Source organism: Callionymus lyra, chromosome 1 (assembly GCF_982586985.1).
Source record: "Callionymus lyra chromosome 1, fCalLyr1.hap1.1, whole genome shotgun sequence".
NCBI classification, from domain to species: domain Eukaryota; kingdom Metazoa; phylum Chordata; class Actinopteri; order Syngnathiformes; family Callionymidae; genus Callionymus; species Callionymus lyra.
The window spans coordinates 22,862,238-22,887,436 of record NC_141818.1 but is presented as its reverse complement, the minus strand read 5'-3'; the positions used below and the strand labels follow the sequence as shown (position 1 = coordinate 22,887,436).

Below are 25,199 nucleotides of genomic sequence, written 5' to 3'. Positions count from 1 at the left end.
GAATATATGGTGGAATATCTCCAGATTCAGAGTCATTGATTCCCACATGCAATAATGTTCAAAGCTGCCCAACATTCTGTCAAAGATAATTACCTGCCATTTATTCCAAATATTGCCTTTATGTTTTATGTGCATTCCTTTATTTCTTGGAATAATAAAAGTTTACGAAATTAAGCTTCATCTATATTTTTAGAGCGTTCATTCATTCATTTTCTGCTGCTTATTTCCTTATGGGGGTTGGAGTGCATCGGAGTGCCCCAAGCAAACACACCCAACATGGGGGAGAACATACACATTTTTTAGAATGTTATTTAGATGATTGTACTTGATCCTGAAGGTTGGCATTGAAGTCATAAAAACATTTGAAAACATTTGAAATAGATTAAAACTTTCAAAAAAGCGTAATGAAAACAAATAAAGTGCTCAAAGGTGTAGGTTTCTCACCTGGGGGGATGAATGGTCCTCAAGGAAGCGGGCTTTGCTCTTTTTACTCGGGTAGGCATATAAACAGAAAAAGCATTGTTCTAAGGCCATGTCCAGGTCTTCTTTGTAGGGATGAGAGTCATTTTTAGCTTCTGCGGCCAATTCAGTCTCCAGTACCTTCACCTACAAAACATAGAATCATGTAAAACTATTAACACAAAGGTAGCATATAATGTGACAATATTTGTGAAATATAGATATATTGTGCAAATACAAAATCCGTCTTACAAAGAACTTTAGAAAAGCTCCATTTGAATGAATACACATGGACCTACGACCCAAATATTCATGTGCAGTGTTCAGAAGCTTTAGAGAGGATGGCAGCAGCGAAGAGTCTGAGTCATCTAAAGAAGAACAGAATTGATCACTCGGTCCACACGGTTCAAACACCACAAGAGAAAAAAGAATCCAACAGACCGTCATCATCGCAGACTGACATTTGCTGTTGAAGCAAACCGCCAAGTTGAGCCTCCTCGTGCTTGATGATCCGATACAGTATTAGCCAAGGCAGCACAGAAAAGAAATATGGCTCTTTTGGATCATCGGAAACGGACATGCTGAGGTCAATTAACTGAAAATAGAAGGAAAACATCCAAATTCTTTAGAATAACCTCAGTCTTCTCCTTGAAACTGCGTCTCTTTCTGTGAACTCTGACCTGAATGAGGTTATTTGCCAGACGAGCCAGAGTAGACACATGGAGGACATTCTTCAGAAGTTCTGAATCCTTGTTGAAGCAGACTTCAACACCATCAAGCAGTTTTCTAATGGTACCGACCCACTCCTCCTTTACAGGGAAAGAGCTGGTTAGACCAGAGTTGAGCTGCAGCAGGGCTTCATTTAGAGCCAGTTCACTTGATTCCAAACACTGATGATAGTCCTCGATTTTCAGCAGGGAATTCTGGAAAAACATAGGAGAATGAATGTCAACAACTATTTTAATTGAGGAGATCTCAGTAGACCTATTTGAATTTAACATTTGTGATGCTACCTGTAGCAATATTAGCTGAGCAGGGCGTTCTGGTGCAGAGCTCACAAACTCCAGTGATTTGCTTCTGCTGCCATAATTAAATGTAGGCTGCAACAGTCGCACAACAGACTCAAAGTCTGCTGACTCAAAGAGGCGCTGTATCTCCTCCAAAGTCTGGCACCGTTCCAGAGACTTCAGTCTTTTCTCAATCTAGTGAAAACACAAGGAAATCCATAATATTTCATGTACATTTACAGTGATCCTGTATCCTTTCTATTTATCGTCTCATATTGCACAAACCTCTTCTACAGAAATGGCTGAATCTAGGCGGAGGTTTGGCATTCTGATTGTGCAAGATTTCCCATCGATGTCTTTTTGTTTCGTCTGCAAGAGTCCGGTGCATATATCATAGCTTTCCTGAGCCAGCTCCATATCACCCTGTCAATCAAGACAAATACTTAAACACAACAGCTTGAACCGTATACATCATAATAAATAAATTAAAAAAAAAAAAAAACATCCATTGAAGACAAATACCTGCAGGGCCAAAAATCGAGCTTTAAGCCAAAAAGCCCTGACTGTAAAATTCATCCATTCATCTCCAAAAAGATCTTTTTGGGAAGATCCTAGAGCCAAGAGTAGCAAATCTCCCAGAAAATGCTGCCCATAACAATCAGACTCTGATGAGTCACTGTCGGGGCCATGGCTGTTTCTTCGTGATGATGCTAGAAATAGAAAGAAGACAAATGAAAAATGATATATTGGAGGCTAAGTAGAGAATAATCCCCTGTCTTGTGTGTATTTTTGATTATTTAGAAGACAGGGCTCTAGTACCCACCATTCTTTCCTTTTTTGCTCAACCATTGGTCAAGCTGCAGCTCCATACATGCTAGGCTCATTTCCAAAATTTCCTGGAAAAGAAAACATTGCAACATATTCAGGATTCAGGATTTTATTTCATGTGTGCATTTCATACCTTGATGTGCTGATCGCTACTCTCTCGAAACAATGGGTTGGGAAGACCAGTGCTATGTTTCCTCCAAGCCTGATACACGTCCAGAACCACTGCTGTCAGTCCACGAGGCCAGTCTTTCAAAAACCTTTGACCGACTGCTTTTAGATAACGTATCATCAGGTCCAAAATCCCACCATTACTCAGATTATTTAGGATGAAGTTGTGGACCTCTTGATGTTCTGAAGTAGAGATGACACAGTTTTTAAATTATTGTGGCAACAAGAAACTATAAATGTGAAGTATTACAAACCTGATTCCAAGTTTTCTACGGAGTCTGGCAAGCAACTTCCATTTGGTGACTGTTCGTCCTCCTTTCCATCGCACAGAGCTTCAAGATTACTCAGACTCTCATCATCGTCATCAGGATCAAACTTTCTCAGCCTAAAAATGTAAATCTCGTTCAAGACAACATCAAAGTGGCTTTTCAGGAAAAATGTATAAACAAATACCTTGAAGGTAAATACTTGAAGAGAAGTTCTTGAAAATCAACTTTCTCTTCTTTTTTGCATTTAGTGTTTCGAACTCTTGCAGAGCGCCGCTTTGCCGTTTCAACATTCTCCTCAACTGTACGCTTCTTTTTGGGTAATTTCTTTGTTTTATCTTGAAAGGAGAGATCCACAGAAGTGGCTGGAACTACAGTATGCAAATGACACATTGTAATATGTTGAAGGATGAAAAGGAAAAACTATTATATTACAAAAATACTCTCACCAATAAGTGGTGCTTGGACTGTGCTCATCTCAGAGATGGTGATGGGAATGTTGGGACTAGGTTGGGTCACGACGGGTATCTCTGGAAGAGTTGCTGGTGGCAGGGATGAACTTGGGCTGCTGCTCAGTACTGTTGGCTGGACAATGCTTGCTGGACTTCTTGGCCGAGGCTGGTTTTGAAAAAAGTTGATGTCACGGTATTCCGACAGGTCGATCCTCTGCCCGAGACTCATTGACGGCTCACAAGTGGTCTGATGTGTATACATTGCAATCAGACTCTCTCCCACATGCTTCCACCTGAGAACGAAATGATGATGACCAACTTTAGAAATTATAACCATTTGCCCTTAAACAAACAGAATACTTCTTCTGCTGGCTGCTGTAAAGCTTTCATGGGGTCTCTTCAGCATTCAATTTGGTTCCAATAGTTTTTCCAAAAGTTAAATTATTTTTAACCTTAGAAAAGCACAAGTTAAAAAGAACTCACGAAAGACTTTGAATGGGCTGTATCAGGGTAAGATCAGGTTTGGGTTCATGGCAGGAGAGAGCCTGTCTACGTCTCCTTAAATCGAGAGCCTCCTCCACAATCAACTTGCGTTCATCCTCCTCCACCTCCACATAGTGAATGGACATATTGCTGTAAAGCAGTAAACATTCAAATTAGTGTCAATTTCTTTTGTAGCAAGGGAAAAAATATCTGAACAGCTCTCACCATTTCATAAACATCTTCATGGTGTCCCTCTTTAAACATGGTTGTTCCTCAAAAATCTTCTCCTTCAACACAAGTCCTTTTGTGTAGCAATAATCCTTCTCTAAGGCTTTGCTGATGAAGTGCAAACAATCTAGAAAATAAAATGGACTGATTAAAAAATATATACAAATGTAAATACTACAAATGTACCAAAGATATAGAACCTACATGTATAGTCACTGAGGGTGTAAAGAATAGTAATGAGATTGTCCAAACAGGGCCAGTGGTCTGGGTTACAGTGCAAACCCTCCTCAAATGCATGTCGGGCCAAAGGGATGCGCACGAGTCGCATAGCTACTTGGCCAATTTTGTACCACATGTTTACGTCTGTGGAATCCAACATCACAGCCTGGGGAGAATACAGAACACGACAAACAAATACTCAATTCTGGAAATGATTACATTTAATAATTGAACTCAAGAGTGGCAATGTATCTGACATGCAAGTCAAACAAAACATATTTACCTCCAAGTAAAACTCCATGGCCGTTTCTAGATCTTCGCGTGATGCTGACATTGTGGCCAAGTTTTTAAATGTAGAGTACTTCAGCATTAACCCAGGATGCTTAAGACCGACACTCTGATCCTCAGAAGGCATGGCCTTGAAAATGACACAATACCACACTATTATTAGAGATTAACATTAGTATAAGTATTTACAAATAACGTTGTATCTTCACATCAAATTAAACCACCATTTGCTGTTTACCCAAAAATTTAATGTTTACATCTGAAATATTCGTTGGAATGAATCCACAAAAAGGGAACACGATCTAACCAGCTCTTCACCCACACTTTCTTGGCTCAAACCAAACTTTGTTCATTGGGAACTTTGTTTCATTGGAGCTAAAATTGGGGCTTTTGGTAATTATGTCGGTATGGAGTGGTAAAATAAATATATCAACAAAATATCACTGGTGCAATTGAAAATACCTCTTTGAGTAAAGGGGTTTTTAGTAGTTCATGATAGGCACTGGCTGACTCTTCAAACTTGTCATGTTTTTGCAGATCCAATGCTTTGTGGTACAAAGCAAATGCCTCTGCTTCCTGTATTGAAACATTGTACATTGTTAGATGAACCGATTAAAAAAAGAAAAACACAGAACAACATTAGGATGTTTATTTCATGCATATACCTGAGCTTCCTTTGTTCGTGTTTTGTGAGTCCGCAATGGGTCTAAAGATTCATCGGCAGTTGCTGAAGCAGCATTTAAAGCGGCGATGCGAATCTGGTGTAGAAAATACAGACACAATTGCTAACAAAAATTGAACTTTGAAATAGCTTTGAAATAAAAAGCGGATGGTACAGCATAGTCAACGTACATTTTACAAGCATTCAAAGTCCAGTCAAAAAACTTACCATGTTGAATAAATGGTGAAGATCACAGCAGTGTATTTTCTTTTAGCAGCATCAGACACATTGATCTATAAAGGCAAGAACGACAGATTGACGGTATGTTTGAATCGAAGAAACTGAATATAGACACTGAGGAAATATTTTTTATTGATCTGAATAAATCCCCTATTACAATCGCTTCGATAATGAATCCTCAAATAAGACACCTTTAATACAGTTCTGTTGTATATTTAAGAACCGGAATGAATAGGGAGTTCCATCAACGTGCCAGATGTATCGTATATGGATCATATATGTTAAGCTTGGCTAACATAGCTTAGCAGCCGGTGACTGCTGCAGGTACTGGAGCCAGATAGAAAACTACACAGATGTAAAGCATGAGTGCGGGTTTTATAAAGCAACTTTTCCTAAAATATATGATCAACTCAAATCAAACATTAAAAAATAAGGCATATAAAAGTTACGGCTCCGCCGCAGCTAGCTAGTTATAGCTAACGAATGCAAACATGTTGAGTTTTATTCACCAGCAGGAAGATGCAAAAGCCACCATTCAGTCCAGCCTATAAGTGGTGTGAGGTTGCGCCCTGCATTTGGAGCAGAATCGCCGTTCGTCCATAGATAAGGTTTAGAAACACTTGTCAATATTCAAACTTCATTATAACACTGCGGCATTGTTGTCAGTTGCAACCGCCTACGTCACTGGATGACAATTAGTAAAGTCGTGTGTGATTGGCTGATACACGCGCTTGGACACATGTGACCAATGAGGAATAATGAACGAATAACTATTATCTTTAACAATGAATAAATAAACAATTCAAATTAAAGTCTTGTTGCTAACCTAATAAAATCCATTGAATTAATTTCATTGAAAAAAATATTTAAAACAAATTCAAACATTAACGGAACACATGAATCATGCATTTATGTTCAGTGTAAAATAATAGTTAGTTTTATTTAAAATAACTAAAAGATGAAGATTTGTGGCTATTTTTTTAAAACATGCAATAAACCCAAATGGACATCACATACAGACTTTATACATACAGGGTATAGCACCTTTAACTAATAATTTTGAAACCAAATAGAATAATAATTGTCGGAAAAAAACGATCACAGTTAAACTGGTACGTAAATAAGTAATCTCATAAACTGTATACTTTGGGTGATCATCAGTCCATCTTTGCAATTTTGACCTATTAATAACAACGGTATAATACACTTATATACTAGAAATCATAGATCACAAATACATAGTTACACGTCTGTCCTAGGAGACCATTGTTCTACACAAAAAAGCACAAAAAATACATATAAAGTAAAGTAAAATGTTAATAATAATAAGTAAGAAAGACCTTTATCACATATTATTAGAATAGAAGGACAACACAAGTCATAGAGGATATTCATAAAAGACAAAACATTACTATTGATCAAATCTGGTAATCTGACACTTAGCTAATGAACTCAAGTATATTTATTAGGATCAAGCAGAAGATATCAGTTCACCAATTGAATTTTATATTAATATGGTTAAAGTAAAATACCTTATATGACACATACAGTAGCATAACCATTCAAATAAAAATTACTTTTCGAATCTGGTATCCTTCACATTTTTCTAATACTCTATCTAAATATCTAAATAGACTAAATCTAAATTTTGGAAAATTCATTGATAGACAAACTTCAAAAGCAAAAAATCAGGGCCAGTAGAGGCTTTTCTTTTTTGACGAGCTTAATATAAACCTGTTCTTGCTTTAGATATTACTAACAATCGAATGTAATGAATTAAAAATATTGAAGTTGAAGTCACCTAAGTCGCTATGCTGTCTTTAAAGTTAATTTTAATTCTGTAGCATTTCTTGCAGCATGTGCGTTCTGTAGATAACCACTAGAGGGCAATAAATTATTATATGATATCATCTAGTCTATTCTTTAAAATAGCTTGTTTCTTTTGAATCACAACTAAACAGTGACGTTTTCTTTAATACAATATAATTTAGTGGATGTTAACATATATGATGCTGCCTACAAACTTGTTTTATTATTCTGCTGAATCATTTTTCTAGCTGCATGCAAATACTGATCTGAAGACCACAGGCATTGCAGCTGGACTTTGAGTAACAGTATACTGTTTTGTCCTCACTGACCCTCTCTGTTGCAGTCTTCTATGGCTCCACTGCTTCTCCCCGCCTCCCCTGCCCCCCCTGCATTCAGCCTCACCCCACCACTCCCTTGGATGAGACTGGCTTTCTACCACCATCATCATCTATTCCTTCTGTCAGCAGGCCTGCAAAAAAAGCTGACGTCAGAGTCATCCGAGCGTCTATAAAAGCCAGAGTAATGCAGATTCACTGTGCAGCCAACTGAGCTACTCTCCAAGACACAGAGCAACCGCGCCTATTGAATCATGGCTTCTATCGGCTTCGAATCCTATTTCCCCTCCACTTACAAGAAGAGAGTGGTGGTGCAGAGTGCAGGATACGGAGCTAATGGAGGAATAGGGTCAAGATCCGCATTTACCAGCCACTCTTCCTTAACCCCAACCTATGCATCCTCCCGAAGAATCTATCCAACAAGCAGCCGGGCCGTCTCCAGCTACTACTCTCTCTCCACTCCATTGTCTGCAGCCGCTCCTGAGCTTCGCCTTGATCAAGCCGCCCAGGTAACTTCCGAGTTCAAGACACTGAGGACCCAGGAGAAGGCAGAGCTTCAAAACCTGAATGATCGCTTTGCAAGCTTCATTGAGCGGGTCCATGAGTTGGAACAGCAGAACAAGTTGTTGGAGACCGAACATCTGTTGCTCAGGCAGAGGCAGACCGAGCCTTCCAACCTGCGCTCTCTCTACGAGAGCGAGATTCGCCAACTCCACGCGGCCGTCGACGACGCCCAGCATGAGAAGCAAGCCGCCCAGTCCCACAGGGACCAGATGGAGGGAGTGTTGAGGGGTCTGCAAAAGCGCTACGAAGACGAGGTGCTCGGCCGGGAGGGCGCAGAGGGACGACTCTTGGACGTCAGGAAGGGAGCAGATGATGCGGCCTTGAGGCAGACCGAGGTGGAGAAGAGAGTGGAGACTCTGTTGGATGAGTTGGCCTTTCTCAAGCGCCTCTGTGAGAGTGAGATAGCAGAGCTACAGGCCCAGATCCAGTACAGCACTGAAGTGTCCGTGGAGATGGAGATATCGAAGCCCGACCTGTCCGTCGCTCTCCGGGACATCCGCTCCCAGTACGAGAAGCTGGCCCATCAGAACCGACAGGTGGCCGAAGACTGGTTCTGCGACAAGATGAATGTGATGACCGTAAGCAGCGCCCGCAACACTGAGAGCATCCGCAACGCTAAAGAAGGGGTTGACGAACACCGTCGGGTGCTGAAGAGCAAGACTCTGGAGATCGACGCCGGTCGGGAGATAAACCAATCTCTCGAGAACCAACTCCAAGATGTGGAGGAGAAGCAGAGTGCAGAGATCTCTGCCATGCAGGTGAGCAAGTGTTTGATATCGTTTTAGTAAAGAAGGTGTTATAATACACATGTAGAAAGGTGGCTAGAATGACAAGAACTTTCTCTTCTCGATGCAGGATACAATCAATCAAATTGAGGAAGAGTTGAGGGCAAATAAGAACGACATGGCTCGCTACCTGAAAGACTATCAGGACTTGTTGAATGTGAAGATGGGCCTTGAAATAGAAATTGCAGCCTACAGGTTTGTGGATCATCAAACTTAATCCACAATTGCGCTCATAATAAATGTGTTTCTTTGTTCTGGATGTCAGGAAGCTGCTCGAAGGAGAGGAAACTCGTCTGAGTGTGTCTGGAACAGTCCATTCCCAAAGCATGTTTGCTGCTCCAAGAACACAATCTTCCTTTTCTTTGCTGAGCTCAGCACCACCGTTCCTCATGAGCTCTCGCTTGTATCGTCCATCGACGTACATGGAGGAGACCATATCTGCCAGCCAAGGGCAGCAGGCAGAAGCCAGACCCCCGCTGGATGAAGAAGAAATTGAAGAGGAGGAGGAAAAAGAAGAGGAAGAGGCAGAGGAAGAAGAGCAAGATGTAGACGAAGAAGGTAATAAAAAAAAAAGTCAAAACAATTTAAAGTTAATTGTATAACTTGTATGTCTCTGGCGATACCTCAGAGGAAGAAGAAGAGGCGGAAGCGGGAGATACAGAAGATGTTGAAGGAGAATCTGAGGAGAAGGATGAAGAGAAATCAGACGAGGATGACGCAGAAGGCGACGGCGAAGCAGAAGAACCTGAAGAGAAAGAAGGATCAACGGCTGATGAGGAAACTGGAAAAAAATCTGATAAAAGTGTTTAAGTAATTCATTAATTCCTGCTGTTAGTTAATCATTATCCAATATCAAATAACCAGCAGTTTATTGGAATAATATATGCATTAAACCTTGCCCAAAATGAGGAAAAAATAGAATAAAATCACTTAACATGCTGTCAGAGAGTTCATAAATGCTTGAATGTCGCTGTGCTTCTCGTACATATCTCGGCTCTGATGCTTTGTGACATGCTCCCAATAAAGTGTTATGTACCAACAAAGAGATTTTATGACATATTATTATACTGTCACATTTGTTTATAGATATTTATGTTGAAAACACCTACAATATTTTCTCTTTGAAGTGAGATCATCCTACCATTCCTTCTGTTTAACATATTTTTCATGCTTTCCTACATAATACAATCCTTTTAATCTAACTAGTATGAGCAGAATTGGACCTGGGCATAAATATTCTGCTGTGGCAGTGAGGCGCCCTTCAGTGCAGAGCAGCATTGACATCTTTATTGATCACGCAGGCTGAAAAGTGCTCGGCTAAGAGATCAGGATTCGCAATTAAGAAAATTAGAAAAAGAACCCATTAGTTCCGGGATGACATCCAACTCAAGATTTATGTCTTCAAGAACCTTTTTTACGAATGTCACCTCCACCGTTTCATCTCAAAGAGGCGTTCTCTTCTCTATTTATAGTCGGGAAGTTGACTATTTTCCCGATAAAGCAACAGTCTGTGTGTGATCAGTTAGCTGACACCAGTGTTTCCCCTCGCTGATTCAACCTTGCACACATCACTGTCCATTAATCTCAACCTTTATGACTCAGCTAGTCTGCCGCACCAGGGAAAAAAAATACATTGAAAAAACTGGACAAGGTTCAGCTTTTGAAGGAGCAGCGCAGACAGACAGGGTTAGTGTGTTCCATTATTTAATTATGTAGCAGGAAATAGATTAAAAGATTGGAGGACAGAATGTTGGGCGGAAACACTTGGCAGAGGGCACATTGACAAACAGAAGGACGACCTTTTTGAAGCAAGCATATTGTTAGATAAATAATGATGAAAACACACTTTTTAGAACAATAATGTGTGTTTCAATGGTTCGATCGATATGTTTTCTCTCTGCGGCTCTGGGTTTTCCCTGCTCTAGCCTTGACTGCATTACAAGTCCAACAAAGCACTCTCCTAAATTATTAAAAACACCACATGCAATCATTGTGGCTCAGCATCTTTTTTAATGTAATTCTTCGGTATTGATCAACACTAAGTATTATATTAACTGGAAAGCACAACCCTTGAGATAATAGTACATAAAAGGGAATGAAAACTGCAAGGTTATATACTGACTATATGTACCTAATGCATTAGTCTTTTTGCAAACTTTAAGTATTTTTGTGGAGCGATGAGCAAGCGAGACAGCATCACCCACCCGTTTGATATTGAGTTTCGTTCTCTGCTTCATCTGGCACAGTGGGACTGTGTTCACTCTTGCTCCCTCATGTGGGCATATGTGATGTGAAAAGGAGGTCCGGTATCAGAAGCCCACTCAGATCCACCAAGAATAACAATCTTTGATAGAAAAGCAGGAGAGGTGCTGGTGAAGCATCCAATATTAGTATTAGAGATGTTGTTTACGGTTGCAACCGAAGTAAAGTATAATATTGTATATTTTTGCGAAACGCTGCAATGCAGAAGGTTTTTACTGAACCTTTTACCATGACACCGAGATAAATATTGTTATTTACCACTGTGGATTTATTATAATGTTGTTTTATTTAAGTGAAGGTGTTGTTTTATTGACAAAGGAAAATTAATGACAACTATTACTAAGTAATTCATTGCATTTCTAGTCATGGTTCAAAGTATTAGCCCCCCTGGAACTTTTCCAGAAAATGCACCATTACTCCAATTGTGTTTTGGTACACACGTTTATTTACGTTAAGTGCATTGGGATAAGACAAAAAGAAGAAGAACGATTAAAAGGGTTAAAAAAAAGGTTTTTGACAACGTATGGTGCAAGCTGACACCATTTTAACCTGAGTCTGCAGGACAGCTTACATTTATGTGGAGGTTGACTCAGGTTGTTTATCCAACATACTTACTATCCTGTGTTGGATTCTATCATCATTTTTCTCTTATGTACACGTCCAGGGAGATTTGCCACAGTTCCATGGGTTATGGACGTCTTGATTTTATCGGCACAGTTGACAAAGGAACTCTTAGGTCTCTGGAGATCAATTTGTAACCTTGAGATTGTTGATCATTTTTGCTTCTTAAGTCCAGGACAGGACATTACAGAAAGTTTGAGTCAACCGTTTATACAATCTAACTGGCTTCAGTTTGATTCATATATTGCAAGCACCTGTTACCTGCCACAGGTGTGTTTAAACAAATATCACATGCCTAAAATGAAATTATTTACCCACAGAGTTCTATGTCAAATAATGTAAAACAATTATTTTTTTCTTTTTCTTTTTTGTGTTGTCCTCCTTTATCAATACTTTGATGAATATATGTAATATTAAGTGAAATTACATAATTATAATTTGACTTTTACATTATTTAGCTTTTAACTTATCATTCGCTGTGGTCAAACATTTTTATTATTGTGGGAAAATAAGAAAAACACTTGCGGTTCAAAAAACACTCATTGGAAATAACTATGAAGAGCAAAATGAAAGGAAAAAACAAACATGGTGGTCAATACACACTATAAAATAACTATCAAGGCCAAAACACAAGAGAAAGACACACAGTAGGTATACGTCACTCTCCTATTAAGTCCATAACAAAAGCCATCCCTGATTTCATTATATTCAATATTACTTTATTGATCCCTTGGGAAAACTCTTTTAGGAAATTTTGACTCCAGTCACATCACAGTAGCTGATGGTGATGGTTAAAAAGTTGAAGAGTGTAGGTGGCAAGTCAATCTGGCACATAAAGATGGAACTGGAGCTTTTCAAGCAAGTGCACATACATATGTGGGATGAGGACACATGGAGTCAAACACGTTTGTAAGTAATATATATAATTGTGAGAATAAAAATACGATTTTGGCTTTGTCGACTTTCGTAGGTTAAAGTTAAGACCAACAGAATTGACCTCAAACCACTGCTGGCGAGGTCTGCAGCAAAGAGGCTTTGACTGGACATGTTTAACCTCAGAAAAGCCTTCAAAAGACCCCATTTCCATTGAGCTTATAAATAACACGGATTATTTTCATACAAGCATCAAAAGACCAAAACATGAACCTCCAGAGAAGTTTCAAGCTAAATTAAACTTTTTCATTTTACACATTCTGTGGGTGTCTGCACTCATCTAAGAGCTTTTCTGCCCCTTTAGGTGGAGGAGGATGGAAAGAAGGGGGGCTGCAATGTCATCTGCTTCTCAGTCAGTAATGATTAATCTCCTAGAGGAAATGAATGGGATAGAGTGACTAAAGAAACACGTTCAATGATGGCATGGCGGCAGGTTTGATTTAAGAAGTGTCTCATTCTCTCAGAAAATTTTATCATACAGCAACATTTCTGTAAAATATAGAACATCTCCTCTGTTTCAAATCTCAGTGAATGAGGGGTTACGAGAGCGTAGTCCATTATGACGTAATAATAGTCTTCACTCCTCCTCCAGCCTGATTTAGTCACAACCGCTTTCTTTGTGCAAGTCCCCTGGAGTTAGAGACTTCTTGATACTTGACCAATCACAGCGGAGTGAGTGTGGTTATTAGGGTTAGCAAGATTTAATAAAGAAAAACGTGTTTTCAGTGGGTAGGGCTTAAGTAAATTTTCTAAAGTAAATATTTAAATTAAAAGAGAGTTTTGTAAAAACAGACACATACTGATGAGACACTCAAATAAACAAATGAGTTGCCCTTTAACAGTGTTACCAAAGAGTAAAAATAACATTTTTCATTATTGCTTTTATTATTACCACTATTCATTTTTGCTGACTTTCTATTATCATAAACTTTACAATAAGATTGCATGTAAGTGTTTGTTGTTTGTATTTAAAACATAAACAAAAGAATCATTTCATTTTAGGAAGGAAAAGCTAATTATTGTATTACCCGTCAAACATACAGAATATCCGATCGGTAGTGAGAGGTGTGAATTGTTGCTTAAAGATTTAGCAAAAAACATGAAATCGAATAACGAGAAGAAAAAAAAAAAAATCACCTTCACTGTTACAGTGACAATATGTATAGTAATTGTTCATCAATTACATGTTTTGGTTACTTGGTCAAATTGTACATTTTGAACATTTAAGATTGACCTCAACCTACCTTTATTGTGGTTATTTCCAGTCAGACAATTGTTTTTAATTGTGAGCTAATAACAAGAGTTCTTGAACTATGGAAGTTGTTAATTGATTTAAATATTTGCTGGGTTTTGTTTTGGCCTTAACAAAAGTATCTTGTTAAAAAGAATAAAAGTATCAGGTCCCAAAGTGAAGGAGTGATGATCTTGTGAAAGATCGGTAGGCGGATCCTTGCACGGTCCTGATGTGTCATTCTTTCATGGTGAAAAAAGAGCTGAGCCAAAAGAATTGATTTACTGGTCAATCTATGTCATGAACTTTGGATATTTAACAAAAGAACAAGGTCATGGATACAAGCTGTGGAAATAGGTTTTCTCCATAACTGTCTGAACTCCCTCTTGGAGTTAAGTAAGGAGCTCAGTCAAAAGTGAGAGGAAAGTCTGGACATCATTACTCTGACTATTGCACTAGAAGAACTGCTGTTTTGAAAGTACTGTAATCAACATTGATTTAATGTATTAAAACACATCTCTTACATATGAAATCCTATTTTTCTAGATGTTAACATTGTACCTTAAACGCTGTAACACTGAACTGATAATGTCTGCAGTTGAAGCACATCTGAATTGAGACTACAGTGAGAGTCGGAGAATAGTGAGTGACAAAGATCTGTGATACAGATCTGCTAATTTAGCAACACAATGCATTTCCTGCACATCTTCCTCCCCAGCCCATCTGCTGTGGCCGCAGAGAGACAGACAGAGATGTTTCACAAGAGGTGTGGCTTAGTATTCAAAAATGCCTCCAAAATTGGAATCAATTACAAACACATATAAATCATTCGCGTCATATTTCCTGTAACAAAAAGTTATCCCTTGTCTGATTGAGATTGATATCCATTATGCCTGATGTATAGTGTAATTTCCAGCATTTTGAAAACAATTATATTTCGTAACTTTAATATTATTAGTAAGGTGGAACTCCTGTGTTGTTCTCAGTGTTATCTTGACCTTTAAAGTATATACTTTATTGAATATTGTTTTGATTGTTTAAGCACTTTGTGACCCTGGTCTGGAAAAGCGCTATATAAATACAAATTACTTACTTACTTACTTAATAATATATATTTTTTCATTTAACCCTTGTGTTATCTCAGGGTCAAGGTAACCCAAAGGCATAAAATAAATGTGTTTGAGGTATCCCTTGTGTGGTCTCTGGGTCAAGGTGAACAACCTCACAGGCTTCGGGAAATAAATGCAGTAATGCAGTGATGGAAGTCGTTCACCTTGACCCAGAGACACTGCAAGGGATACCACAAACACATTTGTTTTTTGGACTCAGGGTCACCAGGGCCCAGAGAAAACACAACGGTTCATTTATTCTTTAATTTCTGTTTCGTTTTTTTTTTAAATAAACTGCATTAATTGTAGATACTTTCATGATGTATATTCAAGATATTGAAATAAAATAAATGCAAAATGTAATACATATTCTTCTAATGATTATCAAAACATATTAAATCCTTTTTCTTGTTGCCTTCTCTTGTTCAGATCATCACAACAATCACAAGATATAATGTTTATAGATCAAAATGAATACACATATAAAAAAAATCACTGAGATTACTGATGGAGACAGAGATTTCTTGTGAGGGAAAAGTATTTCTAGAAGTCCACTACAATCAACTTCTGCCTCAGGATATTAATTCACTTTTCAGAGCGTGCAATGACTTTCTTTTACAGCTTTTACAGTCAACCTGATTCAGGTTTGAGAAAGCCAGGTGGATGCTGCAGTGTCATTTGCTCCTGGCGTCATACATTTCTGGCATGGGACCCATAAACCCATTAGACAACTCATTTTTCTCTCTTAGATTTACAACCCAGCTCAGATAATGCCCAATAACTTCTTTTTTTTTACACCATTTGTGAATATCACAGTTTGTTGAGTTAGGCAAACCGACTGAATTATTGAGAAGGTCAAACCAGGTCAATCTTCATTTATGTGGCAATCTCATACATATGGATGCTCAGCACGCTTCATCCTCCTGCAACTCATAAACACAAACACACAGACTAGTAAATGCACTCGAGCATGTCTACACACAGATGCGAATAAAAAGCTCTGGAGAATACGAAGGTGGATAAGAACACTAATTAATTGTTATTTTAACTGTCTGTCACATTCATTTGTCGTCTGGCTGCCAGGCACCACAGCGAGCGAGCTCACTGCTTCAGGGAAGGCACAGCAAATACATCATTAAGGCCCACAGTGTAAAGCAAATATATTCACCTACACTCCGTCGCCGGGGCCAGAGCGAGGTCACAGTCTGCAGCATTTGTGATTGATGAACTTGTTTCCTATACAGTCCAGGCACACACATTGCAACAGCAGCTCTCAGGTTTAAAAAAAAAAAAAAAGTTTTTAGTATCAGTAAGTCTTGAATACCAAAAGATTGTCAGAAAAATAACACATCAGGAGAAGTGATTTGTCATAAATTGTATTGATTCATCATGCTGTTTTTTTTTAATATGTTCGTAGTCTCATAACTTACAATTGTTGTAATTACAAAAAAACATGGTTGATTAATAGACTTGAGGAATGAAATCTGACATTAACGAGCTCAACCCGTGTGTAATATCACAAAGCTGTCAGGTGATGGCAATCTTGCACTCTTTTTGTGTTTGTTGCATTAGTATTTGGAAGCTTTGAACCGGGAATTCAAACTATCCTCTACCCAAACAATCCTGAACCCCTAAAAGGCAGATAAGCCATGTTATTTTGTATGTGTGTTCATAAAAAAACATTATATGCCAAAATTATTAGCCAGTTACTTCAGTTTCATTTTGGCAAATGTTGAACTGTACTTGTTCACGCTGGAAAATAATAAAATGTCCTTCACTCAATTTTTTGTTGTGCTAAAAAATAAATCATTTTCTGTCCTCGTATCTAAAAAGATGTGAAAATGAAGATTGATCTGTGAGAGAAAACAATAAAAGAATCGGGTAGTTGAGTGTTTACTGACAGCAACATTTGGCAGAACAGCAGCAGTGGCAGCATGAACAAAAAAAAAAAAACAAGATGGGTAAACAAAAGACTAAGTAGCCAAAGCAGAGAACAGTCAACAGCTGTGAACAACTTCAGTGAGAATGAAATGAGGGTTCTTGTGATCCACTGCCCATGTTGGGGCCACACAGAACAGCATCATCGGTGATGGACAAACTCCATTTGTTGCTATTTTGAGCAATATTATAAGTCTTCACTTCAGAAGGAAACGACACACTACCAAATGTTTGCTTGAAATAGGATGCATTTGGTTTTTGTTTAATTTCATAAAATTAACTTTACGCTACATTAACAAAAACAGTTTGACTGTTACTACACAAATATCAATGACTGACTCAACTTTTAATTCAGCTACAATCAATACTGATATTGCTACAGCATTTACGCTTGGTCAGCAGTAGTGATTCTTATCAAAGATGACTTTTAATTTCTTAAAGTACTCTATTTCCACTTGAACCCCAAAATGACTTCATTGAGACCAACTACACTTTCGTCACTCATGATTGGATAAACAACTTTTGACAAGACGTATTTAAGTATGAGAACCTAATAGAAAATCATGCTACCGATACTTTAAGAACGTCTATGTTACTGTCACCAGTGTAAGGTCAATATTTTTAAATGACTTAAAATGTTCATTGAAGTGTAGGGACATAATAAATACTCAGTTATTTTTAAAGATAACTCTGACAATTCCCCCCCTTCTTCGTAAAGTTAACCGATTTGCATTGATTAAATTATTATAATCATGATAAAGGTGTTACATCATATATTAAAAAGCATTCATATTTAATATTTTGTTTTTATAAAAATCCTGATTGATGTATTTCCTGAATTATGACATATCCATACATTTTCTGGCTATTACAAAGACACCATTTCCTTGAACGACATCGCATACATCAGATGTCAAAGCAGCAGCCACTTTGGTATGCAGTCAAATGAGCACAACTCTGTGCTAGTTAGCAAGGGTGATATAGGATTAACCTCACCAATCCACAATGCGTAGTAAACAGAAAACTGTTCAACTTAAATATGACATTCCGTGCTGCAGGAAGGGGAGATTTTGTTGGTTTTTGCCCAATGCAGTGAGAAAATAAGTTAAAAATAAATAAATAAATGCTTTGAGTTGTGTTCTTGTGTATGTGTACTAATGTTTGATGTTGTTTATATATTAAGAATTATTTATTGTGTTTATTGTAGATTATATTTGATTATGATTGGATCATGTTTATCATTATAGTTTTTGTTATTCTTTAAATGTAAGTAAGTAAGTAATTTTTATTTGTATAGCGCTTTTCCAGACCAGGGTCACAAAGCGCTCAAACAATCAAAACAATATTCAATAAAGTATATATTTTAAAGATCAAGATAAAACTGATAATACAACAGGAGTTCCAGAAAATTAAGTAAAAGCCTGAACAAATAGAAACGTCTTAAGATGTTTCTTGAAGGAGTCAGTAGACTCCATCAAGCGCAAAGAGAGAGGAAGATTGTTCCAAAGCTTAGGAGCAACAGCCTGGAAGGATTTCTCTCCTCTGGTCCTGAACCAGAGGAACCATCAGTAGATTCTGATCCACAGACCTCAGAGCCCGAACTGGGGGTGTAAAGCAAATATTTGATATTCCTAAAAAAAAAGAATGGATAGAATGACCTCACCTCATGTGCTGCTTTCTTCAGTGGCACAAAAATAGTCAAATGACCCCAACATTTGTTCAACCATATTACTATTAAAAAATAAAATAAAAACACCTATGAGTAGTAAAGACCGCGCATGCGCACTGGCGAGAAGTCTCCAGGGCATCTTCATGGAAGTTTACGGTTCGATTTTGAACTTCGTTCCCATGAGAGAAACTAGTATGTGAGAGCTCGTGGAAACAAACCAGCAGACAGTGGTGCGGGAACAGTGAGGGGGGGCTGACAGATGCTCGGGAACGCATGGACGGCGTCGGTGGGTGTTGTTGTTGTGGGGGTAGCCAGGAAGGATCACGCCTCCTCCCCCTTTTCTACACTCCCACAAGTCATGATGGCGGAACTGTTACTGTAGACTCCAGGACGACCACAAGAAACGCCGTCCCTTCATGTCCACAGACCGTGAACGCTGTTGCCTTCATTCCCAGGAATAGTTCCCGCTATGACCCGTTGGATCCCCACTAAAAAAGAAAAGTACGGAGTCGGTAAGTTCACTCGGCAAGTGTTTGGGAAACTTCTCGTGAAACTTGTGGAGCGAAGTCCAAAAGTAAGGTTGGAAAAAACGGGTAAATAAAAGTAAATATGAGGAGACAGGAAGTCTAGCTTGTATATCTCACAGAAGACATTCCACTAGAGGAAAAAAAAATCTCCAACACAAGTATGTACTGTAGGATTAATGGACTGCAGCCAGTAGAACATTTTTACACCTTATCTCACCCGAGCTGATCGCTTGTAAGGGTGAGAGACGAGTGGCCCTTTTTTGTTGTGAGGGTCCCCGAAACTCACCTTAAAGAGCCCCTCATGGGAGCCTCTAGTGACTTCCCTCTGTACCAGTGAGATAAAAGAATTCCACTGGCACAGGCATGTTCACTTTGTTGCATGTTACTACTGCCTCAGTGTGTGTGTAGAGTCTTTTATCTGTGTGTGTGTGTGTGTGTGTGCATGCCATCCACTAGTCCTCCACACCCTCAAGGCAAATCTACTCAATTGTTGTCATTGAGAAATCTCTCTGGACTGTAATGACTTTATTGCCGACACAGGTTTGCTGGTCATCGCTCACACACTGACTCACTCATATTTCCTAAGAAGTTACACACTCGTCTCAGTATCTCTTTGTTTTCCTCGAGCAAGTATTCAAAATATACTATAACTATTTATTAACAGTAATTAAAGGGAGGAATGAAATACCTTTGGCGGTGAACTTTTGTCGATGACTCACCTGTGTTATGTCGCCTCAGTGCATGGAAGTATTTTCTTGTGTGTGGAAGAAGTACCTTGCAGCACAACACCCCCCCCCCTCGATTGTATTTGACCTTGCTATAAACAGCTGATGTCGGGAATTCTTTTGCCGTTAATCCTTTTAGATGCTTGTATGACTCTACACAGGTGCCAGTCTTCAGCCGTTCCCGTGTCACTTTTCCAATGTCATTCCTCACAGATTATATGATTATGAGGCTCAGGGTGTATATTGAAATGCTGACAGAATTGTGTATAATTATATTAATAAATACATGCATTTATGTCAATGGCTGAATTGGATGGGCATGTACTGTACATAATTTTGATAAGGAGGTTTCAACGGATTGATTTCTCGACCGAGGCCCTAGTAATGTCTGGGTCATTAAAGCTGTGAGCCATAATTCTTATGGTTGGAGTGTAGAGAAGTCTATTAAATCGCTCACAATAACATCTGTCTGGCGGGACTGTAACTGCTGCCTGCTCCTCTAGGAATGAACTTGTATTGATTTTTGTTTGTCTTCTGACCTGTAGCCTTACAGGGTTCAGTAGATTGATTGCAGTTGTTATTATGTTTTTTTTGGGCGGATGGAAATGAATTAATACTATATTTTTATAAATTTATACCATAAATAGACCAGGGTTAGCGTTCATGAGACTCACATGATGGTGATGGTATAATTGAAACTCACTTTTTCCGTTTTATGTCTGGGTTTATTATAACAGTGCCAAGGTCCACACGGCACTGTCTCTTGTTTTATTAGAAGGTTTAGTAGGTTTTAGAAGCTTCGGTGTGTTGCTTGTTCAATTTCTATTGCTCAATAATGTTTCTTTATCTTTACCAAATTCCATCTGGTTGACGTCGGTCCTGGTGAATTGTCTTATCAGCAACCACATAAATTGTGCATGTATAAAATTGCTCTTTGAAATGTATTTCCTCTTAATAATTATACTCCACCTGTGATTATAAAAATGCTAAAAGGTACGGCAAATATAACAATACTACCTTTTTGCTGGAATATATACTGAACTATGGAAAACTGTAATTTATTCTTTTGACATAATTCATAGTTGGATATTTTAAATGGAGATTTTGGAAGGATAATAAAAGCAATTGAGTGATCAAAATGTTAAGGAAATTCACAGATTGATAATTAAAAGTAAAAACATTTGAACCAATTGACATGCAGGCACGTGGCAAACCTATGAGCAAACTTAATGGATGATATTGTGGTTGAAATGTTTTTTTTTAGGGAGTCAAAATAAGCTTAAAATAGGTTTCTGTCTTTTACATGGTGTTATCTGTTGGCTCATTGCTGAACTTGGGTTCTTAACTTTTGTTATCTGACACTGAAATAAATGGCATGTTTCCCCACTTCTGCTTATCTTATCTACAGATTGCCAGAGTGGATCTCACCCACATACAGCATTCACTCTAATTTCCAAACCCTTTCATAGATGTTTGGTTACAGGCGCAAACCACTCTATTTGAGATGATAAGGGAATCAGTTCGTAAGGTTGGCCAGACGATGGCCTTGGGAAAAGTGACTATGCACCTTGTAGTTTTTCTTCAACACTACAGGAGATGTGTCCCTTTGACAGTGAGGCTTTTTAATGAATTATGATAATGATATTTTCTCTGCTCTAAAAAGGGGGATGAATGATCTTAAAAATCCATTTTAATGTGAATTGAAATTACCGTAAGTCTGGTCTCTTGGCCGATGACTGTTGTCTCAAGGATGTGACGGTGTAAAAACAAGAGCTGCTTAATAATCCTCAGAGACGGCGCTCCTTTCACATCCTTGCAAAAAAACCGAAGCTGTTTGTTGTACCGTCAATTTTAATGTGACACCTACGTGCTTTGAGGTAATTATAGATGTTCAGAGCTTAATGTTATTTTTTGACCCTACAGCTCTATTTGTCTCTTGCGTTACTTGTCACTCACAAAAATCTGAATAATCCTTTTGAATTATTCACAAACCTGGATGACAGGATGCTAATAAAACAAATCACATTTTCGTTTAGTGAATAATTTAAGCAGCGGAAATGGATGAGGCGAAGCTGATCCCGATTTAGCCCCTTTTAACAAGAAGTATTCTTCACTTATTCAAATGTATTAAGTTTGTTGAATTATTTTTGTCTGTCTAGACGCGTGACTGGAGTTCAAAGGCTCTTCACTCAATTTAAAAGCTGAAGGATTTCAGCTTTTAAATTAGATTTTTGGTCCAACATTGACTACCATGAGTATGCCTTTACCTAAAGATTCCTAGTCTATTCCTAGTAGAACATGGATCAAATTCCCCTATTTAAAACTGGTCCGTGGTAAAAATCCCAAAATGTTATTAAATATAAAAGTTTCAGAAATGTAAATCCATATTTATTAGTGCTTTTGAGGCAACCATCTTTTTGATTTTAGTTTGATCCAAAACAGGTTCATTTTTTTTTCACAACAAACATTATTGCGTTCATTTTCCATTTTCATTCACAAGAAAATGCTATGAACGTTAGTTTAAAGTGAGAAAGGCTTTAATATGATGAATGAATAAAATTCTAATTTAGGTTTATGTCTTGTAAAGCAGGTATTGGTATCGGTCCGTGAGACATTTATTACCAGACCACAGAAATATATATATTTTTTATTTATTATTACTGCCTAAAAGGTGTTTCATTTGGGAAAAGAAACCCATTTTCTCTTCAATAAAATTAGCATGAGACTTTTGACTAGTGAAACTGCGTAAACACAACTTCTGTTTCAGAGTCCTCATTCCAAATAAATAATAGATTGATAGATAGAACTTTATTGATCGCTCTGGAGGTCTCCTTCGGGAAATTATTTTTCCAATTATCACACAGCAAAACAGACGATAGATTCATAAAAATAAAAGAACAAGAACAAGTTTCTATAAAAAGAAAAAGAAAGTGTAAGATTACATCAATCTAAGTCTAAAGATAAAGAACATGGATCAAAGAAAAATAACAAAAACAAAGGATACAAAGATTAACACAGAATAAAGAATGCTTCAACACAAACATGCTCACACATTGGCACACAGTCTCTCAAAGCTATGAGACGCATGCATACAGAACACCATCATTGGCATACAATCAAACATACATTGATGCAAATAAGTAAGTAAGTAAGCAATTTGTATTTAAATAGCGCTTTTCCAGACCAGGGTCACAAAGTGCTTAAACAATCAAAACTATACTCAATAAAAGATATACTTTAAAGGTCAAGATAACAGCGAGACAAACACAGGAGTTCCAGAAAATCAAGGAAAAGCCTGAACAAATAAAAATGTCTTAAGATGTTTCTTGAAGGAGTCCACAAACAAACTCTGTTGGGGAACCGTGGTGTAAAGCATTTTATATTGTTCTTCTACATAAAAAAAGGATGTGTGTTTGAGGTATCCCTTGTGCGGGCACCACAAGGGTTAATGCATTGTCCGCTGCGCTTAACCACCAGTTCCTTTACAAAACGGATAAAACCTTCTGTTCAAAACAACTTACAATCTTTGAATAGAAGAGTTATCGATTTATATTAAATGTTGATGCACTACATAGGAGTAAAGATTAAACACTTGAGCCTATACATATTGAGGGTAATTGACCACATTGAGTCTGTATTAGCCACAGGGGTCAATAATTGTGCAAATGTTAGTGTAAACTGGTGACCTTTCCAGGGTGTCCCCTTAGTTTCTGTGATCTCTTATGAAAAAAGCCATAGAAACAAATACACTTGTATTATAAGGCAGCAAATTAGGTCTTGTTGTTTTTAGATTAGGTAAACAACCCAGCAAGTTTGTTTAGAATCAATGTCGCTGAATCCCACACTGTGTGCTCAAGTTTAGTCAGCCCAGCATCAGAACCTGCACAGCTGGGTTTGTGCCACTGGCTTCCTGCCACGGTGCTTGCAGCCTCTGACTCTGTGTCAAGTCAGTAAATGGACCATTGTCACCCTCAGTGAGACCCGGGGCCCATGTCAGCCTTCCAGAGTCATTCTCGTTTGAATACGCATTTGACATGAATTCTCAGTGAAGACAAATGGCTTTTTAAACGACGATTGTGTGCTTGAGTGTCAACGATTCTTCATCCAACATGAATACAAGAAGTTTTCCTCTGGAAGTTTTATTTTACACATTTATATTTACCTGTATTTAACCAAAGTCTTATTAAGACCCATATATATATATTTTAAAGTGATTCCTGGCCAAGAGGCAATTGACTCACAAGTACATTTCATACACTTGTAAAATACAAAACAAGTACAAACTGTAAAATAATATAATATCTATATTATATACAATAAAACATTGGTTGACAATTCCAGGTTAATAATTTTATGTATGATACCTACAAATATCCAAATTATTATCAATGAGTAATTGAAATAATAAGCTTAAATCTGTATTTAAATAAAATTTATATTTTCAAGAAAGGTTACAGTGAAATTTCATAGTAAAGATTGTGTTTTTTTGTTATTGCACCTGTAATATTTACATGAATTTAAAATGATTAAACCCTTGTGTGATCTTTGGCGGTCTGAAAACAAATGCGTCTCTGGGTCAAGGTGAACGATCTCCCTGGGATACCACAACACATTTGTTTTTGGGCCGCTGGGTCACCTTGACCCTGAAATAACACAAGCGTTGATAAAAATCATTTAAGTATACGTACATGTTATATGTTTTCCCAGATAGTATGATGGTTTGGCTCGACGGCCCTTCACTTCAATCCCAGCATATAATGTGGCCCCCTAGTAAATTTAATTGGCCAACCCTTTTCTGAGTTTCTGAAGAGTGCTTTGGTATTTAGTGACAGCATGCAAGATTTCACAGCACACCGTCATCTTCAGAAGTCAGTGTAGGCCATTTTTTGACAAGACTGGATATTTCCCTCCACTTACGTAAATAATGGAAGACTGTACCCCAGTAGTTGTTATTCTCTGTAGGTGTGTGTTCTGAAAATGAGGAGCATTTATATTGAATCTTTTGTCGAGTTTTTTGGGCATTCAGACCTAGGTACGATAAGCAGAGCCAGTTGAAGCGTGCTGTGAAATCTAGCCCCCAGCGCAACGCATTATCACCATGCAAGTCAGGGCAGAACTGTGCTCATACTTGCTCCATCTCACCATGTGAGTGACTGCCTGCTCCCTCAAGTCCTGACAAAGACCTTTACTGCAAGATTGTTTGCTCAGGTTTCCCTCTAGCACTGCCTGTCAAGTCTTATGACTGTACACATGTGCTTTTTTGATAACCATTTTACTTTCTGCTCCTCTTCTAACTGTAGTTTGAAGGTCAAACCAGAACAAAAGTTTTTCAAAAAGTGTTTAAAAACTAATTTTCAGGAAGGGCAAAGATCACAGTTCTGCAGATACAAAT

The 25,199-nt window shown here is 38.0% G+C and overlaps 3 protein-coding genes across 6 annotated transcripts in view; 2 read left to right on the top strand and 1 right to left on the bottom strand.

The window, feature by feature from the left end:
• The window catches only part of cabin1 (calcineurin binding protein 1), a 31,209-nt gene extending 25,254 nt beyond the window's left edge, over nucleotides 1–5,955 (bottom strand). For all 4 annotated transcript variants that reach the window (XM_087797486.1, XM_087797493.1, XM_087797502.1 and 1 more), the window contains exons 1-20: nucleotides 5,809–5,955; nucleotides 5,288–5,352; nucleotides 5,064–5,156; nucleotides 4,861–4,974; nucleotides 4,394–4,528; nucleotides 4,096–4,276; nucleotides 3,889–4,018; nucleotides 3,664–3,813; nucleotides 3,178–3,473; nucleotides 2,916–3,099; nucleotides 2,717–2,847; nucleotides 2,428–2,645; nucleotides 2,290–2,362; nucleotides 1,989–2,176; nucleotides 1,752–1,889; nucleotides 1,473–1,661; nucleotides 1,140–1,382; nucleotides 901–1,054; nucleotides 712–827; nucleotides 445–606 (exon numbers count right to left, since the gene is read on the bottom strand). In XM_087797486.1, the coding sequence (XP_087653612.1) occupies nucleotides 445–606; nucleotides 712–827; nucleotides 901–1,054; nucleotides 1,140–1,382; nucleotides 1,473–1,661; nucleotides 1,752–1,889; nucleotides 1,989–2,176; nucleotides 2,290–2,362; nucleotides 2,428–2,645; nucleotides 2,717–2,847; nucleotides 2,916–3,099; nucleotides 3,178–3,473; nucleotides 3,664–3,813; nucleotides 3,889–4,018; nucleotides 4,096–4,276; nucleotides 4,394–4,528; nucleotides 4,861–4,974; nucleotides 5,064–5,156; nucleotides 5,288–5,290 (2,898 nt within the window). In that variant the 5' untranslated portion in view covers nucleotides 5,291–5,352; nucleotides 5,809–5,955. The remainder of the gene's footprint in view (nucleotides 1–444; nucleotides 607–711; nucleotides 828–900; nucleotides 1,055–1,139; nucleotides 1,383–1,472; nucleotides 1,662–1,751; nucleotides 1,890–1,988; nucleotides 2,177–2,289; nucleotides 2,363–2,427; nucleotides 2,646–2,716; nucleotides 2,848–2,915; nucleotides 3,100–3,177; nucleotides 3,474–3,663; nucleotides 3,814–3,888; nucleotides 4,019–4,095; nucleotides 4,277–4,393; nucleotides 4,529–4,860; nucleotides 4,975–5,063; nucleotides 5,157–5,287; nucleotides 5,353–5,808) is intronic.
• Nucleotides 5,956–7,638: 1,683 nt separating this feature from the next.
• Nucleotides 7,639–9,703, top strand: neflb (neurofilament light chain b). Its single transcript, XM_087808397.1, has 4 exons — nucleotides 7,639–8,765; nucleotides 8,863–8,987; nucleotides 9,058–9,350; nucleotides 9,421–9,703. Exons 1-4 carry the CDS (start codon nucleotides 7,698–7,700, stop codon nucleotides 9,600–9,602), a joined length of 1,668 nt encoding a protein of 555 aa, XP_087664523.1. The 5' UTR covers nucleotides 7,639–7,697; the 3' UTR covers nucleotides 9,603–9,703.
• A 9,120-nt stretch (nucleotides 9,704–18,823) lies between these two features.
• Nucleotides 18,824–25,199, top strand: part of dock5 (dedicator of cytokinesis 5) — a 61,320-nt gene continuing 54,944 nt past the window's right edge. The window contains exon 1 of the mRNA XM_087797447.1: nucleotides 18,824–19,067. Coding sequence (XP_087653573.1) covers nucleotides 19,025–19,067 — 43 coding nt within the window. The 5' untranslated portion in view covers nucleotides 18,824–19,024. The remainder of the gene's footprint in view (nucleotides 19,068–25,199) is intronic.

Bases quoted from the DNA above. Each gene is read 5' to 3' on its own strand.
- neflb (XM_087808397.1), top strand. From the start codon at position 7,698: ATGGCTTCTATCGGCTTCGAATCCTATTTCCCCTCCACTTACAAGAAG. The intron at 8,766-8,862 runs GTGAGCAAGTGT...TTCTCGATGCAG, and splicing joins CAGAGATCTCTGCCATGCAG to GATACAATCAATCAAATTGA. The intron at 9,351-9,420 runs GTAATAAAAAAA...GCGATACCTCAG, and splicing joins GCAAGATGTAGACGAAGAAG to AGGAAGAAGAAGAGGCGGAA.